The 13910-nt window shown below is 37.4% G+C and overlaps 1 protein-coding gene across 1 annotated transcript in view; it reads left to right on the top strand.

Annotated features, from left to right (window-relative positions):
* The window catches only part of IARS1 (isoleucyl-tRNA synthetase 1), a 112789-nt gene that overhangs the window by 18985 nt on the left and 79894 nt on the right, over positions 1-13910 (top strand). Inside the window, exons 7-11 of the mRNA XM_075514391.1 lie at positions 277-394; positions 3179-3326; positions 5275-5362; positions 10175-10235; positions 11846-11941. Of these exons, the coding sequence (XP_075370506.1) occupies positions 277-394; positions 3179-3326; positions 5275-5362; positions 10175-10235; positions 11846-11941 (511 nt within the window). The remainder of the gene's footprint in view (positions 1-276; positions 395-3178; positions 3327-5274; positions 5363-10174; positions 10236-11845; positions 11942-13910) is intronic.

The following is a 13910-nucleotide window of genomic DNA, read 5'->3' as shown; positions in this document are numbered from 1 at the left end:
GGATTTGTGTTTCATTTAAATACTATGTGCTCTGCAGTCAGTGCATGGAAAACCAAGCTGGTAGAATCAGCTAAAGCTAAAAATCAGCCAGAAATACACTTGCAATCAATTTATCTCTTTCCTTTGACTTGCAAATATTGTCTTTAGTTGTTGATTGATTGTTTAAAAAAAGTGTCATTCAGAATGACACTCCAGCTAGAGAAGAACCCCATTTTGCAGTTGATTTATTAAATTTGAAACACCAAGTGCTATTCCATGTTCCTTGTTTACTTCCAGGTGGGTTTTTAAACAGCTGTATGACAAAGGACTGGTGTACAGAGGTGTTAAGGTCATGCCTTTTTCAACTGCATGCAACACCCCACTGTCAAACTTTGAGTCCCATCAGAATTACAAGGTAAGTCAGTATATGTGTACATTATATATTGCAATCAGATTTCTCTATTGTCTTCGGTTTGGATTTGGAAAGCCTTAGTGGTTTTTTGCTTGGTGGTACATAAGCATATTATTACACTCCAAATTGATAGTAAAAATTTAGGTAAATGGGTTAGTTTTTATTATATTTTGCTGTGTTTGTTTGGATCACTTGATGTCAGCCTTCTTCCCTGTTCTTCTTAGTTACTACTTACGTATATATAAAGTACATACTTTGTTTTAGTCTGGTAAATTACTCTCACTTCCTTTTTGGGCTCTCAAGATGAGTATTGCACTGTGTTGGGTTTTTATGGTAAATACTTAGGGGAGAGGTGCAGCTGTCCCTGTGTGTGCAGATCTGAAAAGAGGAAGGTCCTTGGCAGAGTTGAAATCTCCTGTGAGGGGATTAATAAGAATTTTCAAAGACTGTGTTTGGTTGTAGCACAGTAGGATAATAGCTCTTCTAAGAACCATTAATTTAGATTGAGAAATTCCAGGAAATGTTTTACCTAATATAATGCATGGTATACTGTGTTTTATAAGATGTTCCTTTAAAAATGAATGACTAGATCTAGTAGGTGCAGCTTCTCATTTGCAACAAACATGTGTTCTCGTATGTGAAGGCAGAACTTGCGTCCCAGTTTTCCAAATTGCATGTTAGTTTGTGGACAGAGATTTTGTATCCTTTCTAGTCCTCATCCAGGACTCCATATCCTTATATCATAAATCTTTCACTTATGTTGTTACAGCAGAGAGCTAGCACAAATTGTACATCTGGTCTTTTTTACATCTTGCCTAAAAAAAGGCCAATTTGCTGGCCAAAAATAGTGGTTTTAAAACAAATGTTTAAATAGATTTGTAGTACAATGCAGTCCACAGATACTAGAGCTTTCAGTATTGCTGAGGGGTAATTGACCATACTGAAGAACAAAGTGTGATTTAAGAAAGTGAGACCTGCAAAGATATCTCAATATTTGTGACTGTCTGACAACTGAAATAATTACTTTGCTCGTACTTATTAACTGACATTTCATATAGGCTCAGATTAATGAGCTTTTTTTTGAACAAAGACTGTGGGTGGTTTGTGTTTTGGTTGTGTGTGTGTGTGTGCACCCCTTTCCATAGAGCAAAGCTGTTTTCTCTTCTTGAGTCTTAATGAAATATTTAGATGCTATTTCTTACTCTAGAACCAGTAGAGTGTGTGTGTGTGGATGCTGCTCTGCTACTTCATGCAAAAATTATCTTTTTTGTCTGCTAGAGGTGGTATTTTGAAGATCGGAATGTTGAGGGTCTGTAAGCTGACATGATTTATTCTTGGCGAGACCAGTCATTTCTGGGTGTAAGGCAGCTGTTATCCTTCTCACTGTGGAAAGCAGGCTTTGGCTTCTGTTTATCGATCCTGCGAGAAACAGACACGAATCATGAGAAACAGGACACAAGAAGCATGTTTAGGAACTGAGTTAGGTGTCTCATGTACACTTGAGAAAACTATGTCAGCAGCTCATATTACATTTAACTGAAGAAATGTTGTCTTTAGATTAAAGCAGGCATAATTTTGCGAACACATAGAATATTACACAATGCCATTACTTGGCAGCCTTTTTATGGCTTTTTTATGGCTTGCCAGTTGTTTTTATCTACCTGGTCAACTTAGTGCTTCAGAAAATGAAGTGAATAGCCTACAGTGTTGTTTAACAATTGGTAGAGACAGAACTGTAGTTATAGCTCAATCTTTGCTTCGTATTGAGCGTGGTTCGAGAGTTATGTAATATTTATGTTTTACTGTTGACTGCACCAGATGTTCACAGAAAATTCCCTCTGGAGCAGCTCAGACATAAATAGCTGCCTGTCCCATGATGCTGTTAACTGTCCCATGATGCTGGACGGAGACCAGAGTGCCTTGCACTAGAAATGATGGGGGGATGGGACCTATTCATGTGTTTAGGGTCTGTGTGCGTGACACCCATTTTTGTTTGGCATTTAAAATTAATAGTGAAATTTTACATTTGCAAGATTAGAATTGCTTTTTCAATCTGCTTTTCATAATATGTGAAGCAACTGAATAGGATTGTACATGTCTGAAAGAAAAACTTGTTTTCAGGGGATTCTTTTGACTCAGTTGGAGGCAAAGTTTTATAGAGTGGCTGACCAAGGTCTCCTTCCCTGAGATTTTTGTACTCTTAAATATTGACATAGTTTTGTTTCTAAGTACCCAAAACTTCTTTTTTTCCTTGTTAACAACAACTTCTTAATATGAAATGCATCATCTTAAGTGATAGCTATTCTTCCTGCTCCCTGACTCTAGAGGAAAAGGTGGGAAAAGGCTGTGTGTAGCAGTATCTGAGAAGCTGCTGATGTTCTTGACAGTTGAGATTGATTATAAACTTCCAAAACGGGATTATAAGAGGTACCTGAGGGAACTGGCACTCAGCTCTCTTTGGTGTTTTGGCAGCTAATTCCCAAAATCTCACTGCTAATCCGAATTCTTAACCCTGTGGCTGTGTCGGACTCACAGCTTGCACTGGTATAATGGAGGAACATGGCGATTGGTGTTCTCTTCAAGCTTTCTTATGCTGCCATGTCACCTTCTACCCTACAGTGATGAACTAGACAAGTTGCAAGATAGGTTTTGGTGGATGGCAGTAATAGTTACTACTTCTTATATTTGTATTTTCTCGCTAATACATGCATTAAGCCTCTCTCCACACACACCCCCGTGCCCCCCCCCCCCCCTTTTTTCCCCCTTTGACTTTATCTTGTTTTTAAGGATGTTCAAGATCCTTCAGTGATTGTGAGCTTCCCACTGGATGAAGATGCAAGTGTTTCTCTTGTTGCTTGGACTACTACTCCTTGGACCTTGCCTAGTAATTTGGCCCTTTGCGTGAATCCAGAATTGCAATATGTAAAATTGAGAGGCAAGTGTTAACTGAAGGTGACATATAATGAAGATTTCTTTCTTCAGTGCCTGTGAATATGTACTTATATTTTGTGCAATAGACTGTTTTATGCTAAATTTATAGCACTTTGCTGGGGTCGGATCAGTGTTATTTTGAAGGATGAGATTTACTTCCTATGTGGCTGACGATTTCTAACTGCTGTTAGAAGACCACTGCTGTGGTCTTTTTATTTTACATACATTGTGAGGAGTGTTCCCTAAAAAATATTGATAGGTGAAATAAAGAACAAGAGTGACTGGTTTATCTGTGTTCTTAAAGTCACACTATATTTGAGAGACAGAGAAGCGTGACTGGGTGTCCCCAGCTTTTATTCTTCCCTCCTTTCTTGGGGCTCAGACTCCTGAACAAGTTACTGCTATATGACAGCTAAGTTGCAGTAACTGAATGTCTCTCTACTCTTGACCCGTAACAGATCCAAGATGTCACATGCTAGTCTCAACCTCGCTGAAGTGTGGTTTTTTAGCACAAATGTAAGGCAAGGTATATACTGTGGTTGCCAATGTAAGAGTACATTTGACCAAGTGCCTTGGCTTACTCAGGGACCAGTTGGTTGTGCCTGACTAAAAAATTTGTACCATAAGGTAATCTCTTCCATGAGAGCACCCAGCATTTCAGGAATTGTGTGCAACAGACCATGTAGGGTGCCTAAAGCTGTTACTTTTCTTGTTACTGCTTCAAGTAGTTTTCCAGGGTTTGCAGTTCCATTTTTTTTTTTTTTTTTCAGTTGGCAATGGAGTATGTTATGATGTGTCTTCCTTTTCACTTAGGAAAGGAATTTATTTTATTCTTGAAATGCAGTTGTCTTTAATTATATCTTGATCTACAAAATCTTCCCCTTTTTTTAAATTTAAATTAAAAAGTAAGCAGGAATTTGGCTAAAACTACTTCTTGCATTGCTGTTTTCAGGTTCTCCCAAACTGCTCACCTTTTCTGACTTTACAGTGTATGTTTTAAAAAAAAAAAGGGAGGGTGGGGGAGATATTCAAATTAATGATGGCATTTAATCTGGAGTAAAAAAAATGCCAATTTCCAGATCCAACATAGCCACGTGAATCTAATGTGTGCCTTAGGTGATATTAAACATGAGAAGTTGCAGAGGCCTTTACAGTGAACTCCAGGTGTTGGGGTTTTCTTTGTTTTAAGAGAGAACAAAATATGTTTTGGTTTTCAAAGGTTTTTACGTAAGGTTGATCATCTCAAAAAGAGTTGCTGAGTACTTTCAGAAATAACACCTACACCTGCCTGAGGTGCTGAGTTCTTGGGTTCGGATGTCTTTGGCCGATAGCCTGCTGGTGGGTTAGTGACCCTGACTAAGTTGGTAGGGTAGTAGTCTGAATAAAATTTGTCATTGAAGTTAAGAGATCAGGGTTATTTGGGGGTAGAAAATGGGTTTCCTTCGTAACAATTCACTTTTTATTAGTATTTACTTCCTTTAAAAAGAAATCCAAGCATAAAATTGTTTGGAATAGAGAAAGGCAGCATAAAGTGCAATTGCTACCCCTAACGTCAACTTAATTAATATTGATTTTATGTAGTAATTGTCCATTTTCCAATTGTTTCCCTCTTTCAGTTACATATACTGAAACTTTTCAATTGCTTTTCTTTGGCACAATGATAATAGACAAGGTAGGGTACTTCTTCCTCTCGAACAAAAAAACACACTGAAAATCAGTGGACTGGGTTTCATCCTGTGGTTTCTGTTTAAACTTAACTTTTGAAAAGTGTTCATTAAGTGGCTATATGGGGAAGAAGTAGCTGGAAACTAGTGGTCGATCAGCAGGATTATTCTGGGCAGTTTTATAGTTAATATGATACCATCTTGCATAAATTGAAAGGTTTCATAATGGTGCAAATGAGGGTATTAAATTGAGATTTATGTAACTTTTTGTTTTATTTTATATTCTAGATAATGCCACAGAAAAGATTTACATTTTGATGGAATCCAGGCTGATAGCACTGTACAAATCTGACAGTGAATATGAGATACTTGACAGGCAAGTACCTAAATTATTACACACTTGTTACCTTCCAGTATTTTTATAGATCAGAAGTTAAATGTTTCAAGAAGTTGGATTTTGCAGTTATCTAAAGATGGGTTTCCCTGCATGTGTGTATATCTTGCAAAAATCTATAAAAGAGATTGAAATTTAGTAGAACAAATTGGTCTTGTACATGAAGCTACAAACAGAATAAAAGTTTCATTGGATCATTGTATTGCAGTGGGGGGAAAAAAAAGGCTCCTTAGTCCTTCCTTTTCCTGTGTGTTTTCTTAGAAAGACATTAATTTAAAAGTCTCAAAAAACCCTGGAGATTGTCCAAATGTTGAACACTTTCTAAACGTTATGTAAATATTTAGAAGGAAATGGGCAAAAGCAAAACCATTATCTTTGGCAAGCAAATACAGCTTCCATAGGATGGTCTACCTAAATTATATAGTTAGTGGCAGTTAATGCTTTCTGAAGACTGCTTATTCATCTTGGTTCAGTGGAAAAATATGAATTATTTAATAAGTCAGACTCTATAGGGGATGCAAGTATTAAATTCTTTAGCTCTCAGACAAAATATGTAGCTTGGCTTCTCTTCAGTCTTCTGTATAAAACATCAACCTGTTAAAGAGGTAAAATACAAGAAATATTTATTTGCTCACTTTATTCAGTCCTGTGCAGTGAGTAAAAAAAAAAACAAAACCAAAACCCCAAAATCAAACAAATAAAACACCCAAATAAAAACAAAAAACAAACCAACAAAACACAAACAAACCCAACTGTTGTGGTTTAACCCCAGTTGGCAACCAAGTACCACACAGCCTCTTGCTCCCCTTCCCCCTGCCCCTGATGGGATGGGGGAGAGAATCAGAAAAAAAAAAAGTAAAACCTGTAGGTTGAGATAAAGACAGTTTAATAGGACAGCAGAGAAAGAGAAAATAATAATAATGATAAAAGAATGTACAAAACAAGTGATGCACAATGCAACCGCTCACCACCTGCTGACTGATGCCCAGCCAGTCCCTGAGCAGTGATCACTCCCCCCTGACTAGCTCTCCCCAGTTTCTATACTGAGCATGATGTCATATGGTATGGAATAGCCCTTGGGCCACTTTGGGTCAGCTGTCCTGGCCGTGCCCCCTCCCAGCTTCTTGTGCGCCCGGCAGAGCATGGGAAGCTGAAAATCCTTGACTTAGTGTAAGCACCACTCAGCAACAACTAAAACATCAGTGTGTTATCAACATTATTCTCATCCTAAATCCAAAACACAGCACTATACTAGTTAGTAGGAAGAAAATTAACTCTATCCCAGCCAAAACCAGGACACCAATAAAAGACCACACAACACAAAACCACGATAAAACAAAAAAACCCATCAAAGACTAGACATTTTTTTGAGAATAACAACCCTTCTTCACTGGCACCAGTTATTTTTATTTTTATCTTTTTTTTACCAAGCAGTTGAAAGCTTTACAACATTTAAAAAAGATTTTAAAAAAGGAGGATACATCTTATTTCAGCTAAGCAATTACATGTAGTCATTGAATTAGGGGAATATAGAGCTGGAATGTTTGCTTAAGATGTTGCCTACTCTGATGCCTCATACTGTGACAGCTGAGTAATTTTTATTTTGTATTTCTGCATTGATTCCCCCCCCGAATTCTTGTCATCTGTCACTTACTCTGTAGCAATTTAAGCTAGTACTCAATTTATAAAGATGATTTTCAGTGCTCTCATTCTTCAGGGCTGACAGAACTTCTGACCTCCAGATTTTTTTCCTCTCTTCGGAGTCATCAGTAAAACCATTGAATAGTGTCAGCGTTATGAGAGTCTCTGCCAGGATACCACTGGAAATTTTCTTTCAGTCTGATACTGAGTTAACAATAACTTTTTTTCTTGAAGTGGTTGTGCATCCATGTAAACGTACAGTCACCCAGTTAAAATATTTGTGTGTGTCCAAATGACATGTCAAAATGTCAGAAGTCTTACTAACACTAAGACTTAAATCCATGTGCTTTCTTGCTATCTAAGCTAGGTAGTCTGCCTAAAAAGAAGTAATTTGGCTTGGTGTGACTTATTCTTGACAAATTCATATTGTGTGTTCTTTAGCACTTCACTTTTTAATAACTGTTCAGTCGCTTGAATCAGCTTGTACTGCTAGTCTGACTGGTTTTTAGGTCCATCAGTACTCCATTTCTCTCTTGAAGTATAGGTACTGTGCTCCTTTCCAGTCTTCTGAAACTTCTTCAGAGTGTCTAAAAACTAAGCCTTCTACCAAAACCATTCTATTTTCTTAAATATTTTGGAATGCATTTCCTTTAGACTTAAAAAAATATAAGCAAGGTAGATGTATTACTACTTGTTGATCTATTGTCTTTTGGTTCCAAATTCTTCTTTTAATGGAATACTACAAATTTAATTTCAGTCTGGTTGCAGTCATTCTGTATCCAGGAACGCACTGTACGTTTCGGCCTTTTTGGGTGTGGTGTTTTCATCAGAACTGTGAAGTACCTGCTCCTTAAGACAATCATACACAGATTTCCGTTGTTGTTGCTTATGTCCCTGGCTAGTTGTATTTCTCATTCCCCTCCGAATCTTTGGGTTTTTTTTAATTTTTTTTTTTTTTTAAAATCTCTCTGTGCCTATAGATAAGGCTGCTAGCAATTTCTGTTCTCATTGCAAAATGGTATATTTTACTTCTTTCTGCACTACTGCTACAGTCTTCTCAAGATGACTTTTTTTTTTGGTCATGCTCCAATTTTTATGTTATGTAATAAATTAGTTCTCTCAAATGTGAAATGGGAGACAATTAAGAGGTAGCTGGTAGTTGAATGTATCTTTTAAAGATTTAGATCTATGAGTATATAAGTTCATGGAAATGAACTTTCCCATTTCTACTCTTAACTTTTTTCTTTCTTTAGCTCACTTAAATTCTCAGGCAGTTACGCCCTCAAGGGAGAAAATCATGACACTTGCTGTATACCAGGTGGTAGGCTGAAGTCAAGGAATGGTCTTATTGAAAATTTTCTGTCTCTGAAGTAATCTGAACTTCCCGAGTACTCTCAGCCTTCCACTCCCCCCCAAACCTGACTTTTCTCTCCCTTTTCCTCCCAGAGGCAGATGGTAGGTTTTTGTGTGAGAGCAAATGGGAACACTTCTTCTTTGTTTCACTGATGAGATGGCTACCATCTCTATCGGAGTACTTCCTGCTTTGCACAAATGTCTCGGTATATTACCCCACTTTTGGCCATTGAGTAGCTTGTTATTTTATTTAGCAGTGGTAGATATGAAATGATTGATCAGCGTTTTCTTCCCTTTGTGTTACATGTCAGTCTATTTATTTGCATATTAAACACTTCATTTCTTTACACTATTTTCCACTGTTGTCTCTTTTTGGATTCTAGAGAATCCAACAAAGAGATTTCTGATCTCTTGAAAGTGAAAGATTACTATAGTGATTTTAAATGAGTCTGTTATTACTGTAACTTAGGTCATAAGAAGGCAGCACTGTATACATTTTCAGCTTGAAGTTCAGGACTTTGATAAACAAAGTATTTCAGATATCAAAAGAGAAAATCGGGAATGTGATCCACAACCCTTACCTTTCACTTACTTGTGTTAAATAAGAATTTAACTACCTTTTTTTTAAGCCAGTTCTAGTGCTTCACGTTATGTGTCTGAGCACTCCCACTTCTGTGTGGCTGAGCACTGGGATGCTTTTCTCTCATCTGATCCCGATTAAGCACCTCAAACATTCCGAAGGCTGTTTGTAATATAAAATCTATAAACCATCCGCGAAGCTGTGGCTTAAAATAGAAATCTCCCCTTTTCCTAGTGGATGTTATGTATGCTGAGCTGAGTCGTCATGCTCTTTAACTTGGCATTAAATACTGCTTGAGTTCCTTTTTGTACAATGAAACAGCTTTGTAGAGTTCCCCACTTTGAAGTAGTCAAATGTTTTATGGTTTGACCGTTGTTTTGGAAGATGTGGATCAAGAAGAGTATAGGGAAAGACCACAGCTGTGACACATTGAGAGGTAGCCCATCTATTAAATTAAGTTGTGTTTTAACGAGACTTTTTCCTGAAATGGAAGATTTAAGCACTTTCAGGAGACTTCTGAGCAGTGAATCCCCACCTAATCACCATCTGTGTTGACTATTGTCAGAAACCTAAGACAGCCAGATCTACAGGCTCTATCTCTGTCTTGCATTTCCTGTCTGGCTCAGTTGGTTCCTCCGTCAGTCCTGTCTGTTGGATCTTTCTCTGAGATGCCCGTGGAAAGCTTGGATGCCTAGTTCTAGGAAAAGAAATGAGGCATCCAAGCTTTAAATGCTGCAATACCCTGTATCACAATCTTTTGTGCATATAACTTTTAGGTGGTTTGGATCAGTGCTTACTTAGTTCTGTTGAACACGTAACAGCAAAGGCCTATAGCTCAGCAAATATTAAATTGAAATTGTGTTTTATCCAGAAGCTCCTTGCCCAGATTTACCAGAAATAGATTGTTTAGAAATTAGAAATTAATTCCTACATCAATTTACAATGATTGCTTGATTGAAAGACAATCAAATACAAGCGTACCTGTTGACTGTTAGCAGAGATGCATTAAGACTTGTTATGATTTTTGTCCAAGTCTAAATTGCCAAAGAGGTGTAGAAATGGGAAGCAAACTATTGAGAAAATACTTTTTTCTTCACCTTATGAAGTGAAATTCTGTTAGGGATGGGGGAAAAAGGAAATAGGAAAAAATAGCATTCCTACCAGCTGACTAAGCAATTTTCAAGTTGTTAATTTGTGTTCATGTAAATCTTTCTCCTCAGGTTTCCTGGCATTGCTCTTAAAGGCAAGAAATATAAACCGCTCTTTGACTATTTTATTCAGGTAAGATGAACAAGTTTGGTGTTTGATACAGGATACAAAGACAACTGTAAAACCGACTCTCAGTATTCCTTATTTATGTTGTAAAAAACTTGCGTCCTAATAACAAGCCCCAAGTTGTATTAAAGTAGTTCAAAATCCTAGTGAAAGGTTGAAAAACAGAAGGTTGACTTTTTTCTGTGTTTTTTCCCTTAAGTTTTCAATACACCCAGAGTAAGAACTCAGTGATAAATAGTAGTTCGACTTCAGATTGCTGAGAAACTCCCAATTCACATTGATAAATAGGCAGTATTCTCTCAGCTTTTCATCCGGTGAGCTCCTGTTATCTGCCTGTTAAGTCCACAAATTTTGTATTCACAAGAGAATGACTTTGACTGCGGATAACAGTTGCAGACACATAGTGTTTTCTGTTGAAGAGTTAAAAGCCTTTGCTAAAATAACTACTGCTTTATCTGTTTTTTATGGATGTCCTCCTGGGCAGCATTTAAGCACTGAGTAAGTTTAGTGTAGTTAATAGCACCGCAGATGATAATAGAATACGTAGCAATAAGAGAGGGGGTAGAGAATTTATATATATATATATTTTTTTTTTTTTAATTTCTGATTAAAAATGGATTAAATTTTTCAAAGAGTTGAAGTGGATTACAGTACTGCTGGACAAGCAGCTGTTAACTTGTGTAAGGGATTTGGTCATTTGTGACTATCATCTGTTCTGAAATGTGCTGAAGTCGGCAAAGATGAGAAAACCTCTGTAGGGAGCAGGACCTGTTATTTCTAGAGAAAGGTAAAACACATCTGGAAAACAGGACTGCAGGTGTAAAGGTTTGGAATGGATAAATTTTTTGAGTCCTGCTGTACTTCTAAGGAGCAGATGGGCATCTACTGTTTTTTTGTTGTTGTTGTTGTGGTTGTTTTTTTTTTTAATGGATGTCAGCTCAAAATATCCCTCTGCAGAACACGCCAAACCTAATATTTTGTAACATATTTGGTTCAGCTGTGACTGCAGTAATTTTTTTTTTACTGCTTTTGTATTAAGGAATATCTACATATGAACACACTGAAAATTGTCAGATCTTTTCTTGGCAATTTTTTCTGGTTTGTTTTTCATGGTGGTTTTTTTTTTTTTACTTGATACTTACCACCTTCTCATTCTCTACAGGAGATAAAGGAAACGTATTACTATAAAAGCAAACTCCTTTTTTAAAATTAGAAGGTACAGCGGACATACAAAAATGCAAGGAGACTTCTGTATATAGAATCCCTGTAGCTTGCTTGATTGTATCTTCACTTACAGGAGTGTATTGATTTGTAGTCTGTTAAGCACAGAGCTGTGTGAAAATCTGTGGCTTGAAGAGTAATTGACTATGAAGCCTTCTGGAGAGGTCAGATTTAATCACATTTGACACTGTTTAAATGAAGTATACAGCCTGTGCATCTTACCGATGGGAAATGATTAAATACTGTTCGGAATGTCACATTTTACGGTGTCACTTATTTTTGATGCAGTTCTTTACTCTTGTGGGTGGCTAGTGGCTCTTCCATGTTCTTAAGAATTCTGTTTTGCTGTATATATATGTATACATATATATATAAAACATATTTTTGTATTACAGTGCAAAGATAGAGGTGCCTTTGCTGTGGTAGTAGACAGTTACGTGAAGGAGGAGGAAGGCACAGGTGTTGTACATCAGGCCCCCTATTTTGGTGCTGTGAGTATGAACTATGTATCTCTTACGGTGATTTTGTTCCAACACACATTGCTTGGCTTTCCAGCTACTGGGGACTCTCTCAGGGTGGCTATGATATTAAATAATCCTCCCATTTGCTACTTAAAAATGTAAGAATACAATGTAGCACTGTATTCTAGTTAGTTCTTGAACTCACTAGTGCCCTTTGTGTGCTAGAGCGGAGATTTTAGGTGTCCCTTGATTTGGTTATTGTTGTGGTATGGGGAGTGAACTCACTGCTGTATGTTCTGAGTGTCATTGGTCTTAGTTTTTCTCAAAGTCTAAATTTACAGCTTCGAGAAGAAATGATCTGTTACACTGATAGTCAAAACTGGCTTTGCTAAGTGATAGTTTTGGATGGTAACAGCAGTTCTGCTCAGCATGCTGCCCCTCTTCAGTGTTTCAATTTAATTAGTCATTGGGCTTTTAGAGCATGGAAAAAATGCTTTGACTGCTTTTGTACTGAGACTTTATCCCTCGGTGTAAAAGGATTTTGTTGCACTCCATTCTTTTTTCTGTCTTTATTGTAATTTCCTTTAATCTATTCTTCTGAAGGTTAAGAGGGATAACTTTTCATGGATTTCATAATTTCAGTTTTTAGACACATGAATTAAATGCACTAGTTTGGACTCATTGTCCTTTTTGTATAGTGTCCTGTCTTCAGTCATTATCCAAAGATGCCCTCAAAAAACTTGCAATAGAGCTGCCAATGCCCAGCAATTAGCAATCCCTGGACCACGAGCTCTATCATCATTTCCAGAAACTGTTGGCATTAGTAATAGGCCTCTTTGTTTTCATGTGAAATATCCCATCCTTTTCTGTCTTTTGTTTCTGCAATTTTCTCAACAGTGCATCCATTGTGATGTTGTTTCCCTTGTCAAGATGAACATTGATATGAAAAGATGTCCCAGCTTAATACAGCTGTGAATAAAGAAATCAGGCTGGGCTGTATGTTATTAGTTAATAAAGAAATTTATGGTGACTGGTAGGGTGTCTTAAGAAGTCTGAAGCCTGTTGCACTACTTGCACCTCAGATATTCCCCTATAGCTAAATCTTGCAAGGACTTGACTGACGGGTGAGGGAGCAGACTTGGTTTTGAGGCAGGAGCTCTTGCTGTAGGAGATGGAGTAAAGGAAGTGAATAGGCTGCTGATAGAGAAGGAGCTCTGGAAGAAACTTTCCCTTGGTTGCTGTATTGTTTTGTTGTGTATTTGCACAATACAGTTTAGTTTTTGGAAACAGCTTGTTGGAAAGCCTGACTGGCCAGTTAGAGCAAGGATTATCTGCCCTCTTGTATTTGATTTTGTTATAAGCCCACAGAGATTTGTGTAAACACGGGGGGGGAGAATCTTTTGTCTCTCTCTCGGGAAGTCAGCAATTATCTTTAAAACAATTTAAAAAAAAAACCATGAGAGTATCAGTTAAATGCATTGCAAAGAAAAAAAATGCATAAAATATTTGTGTGAGGAAAAAGTACGCTAATGTCACAAACAAAACTTCTCACTCGTTAGCTAAGGAGCAGCTTGACTTTATAATGCATGATGCATAGACCTGAGTCAACTGGATATGCTACCTTTAGAAGGAAATTGCATAGGAAGAAGGAAATGTTGCACTTAACGCTGCTACCTTTTTTCTTTTGGGATGCATACAGTTCACTTTTGACAGCCCACTGACCAGTTTTGTTCATAAAGGCCCACAAAGGGTTCTGGTTTAGGTTCCGAAATTCATCACTGTACAGTAGGCTCTGTATAGAATTACTGAGTGTTATGTGTGTTGGCATTAAATATTTGCCTTTAAGTAGACAAGCTTAGATGAAAGAAGGGAGATAACTCATGACTTTAGGCAGGACTGTCCTTCTAATTAATTGGCTTCTCTGTGAATTCCTTTACTGTTGTGTTGAAGGTGAATAGGAAAGAGGAAAGGGGTAAGTGGAGCAGGAGGCAAGGGTCAG

This window comes from Mycteria americana, chromosome 11 (assembly GCF_035582795.1).
Source record: "Mycteria americana isolate JAX WOST 10 ecotype Jacksonville Zoo and Gardens chromosome 11, USCA_MyAme_1.0, whole genome shotgun sequence".
Lineage (NCBI taxonomy): Eukaryota > Metazoa > Chordata > Aves > Ciconiiformes > Ciconiidae > Mycteria > Mycteria americana.
Note: the sequence above shows the minus strand (reverse complement) of the source record. Positions and strands in the feature narration are given on the sequence as shown.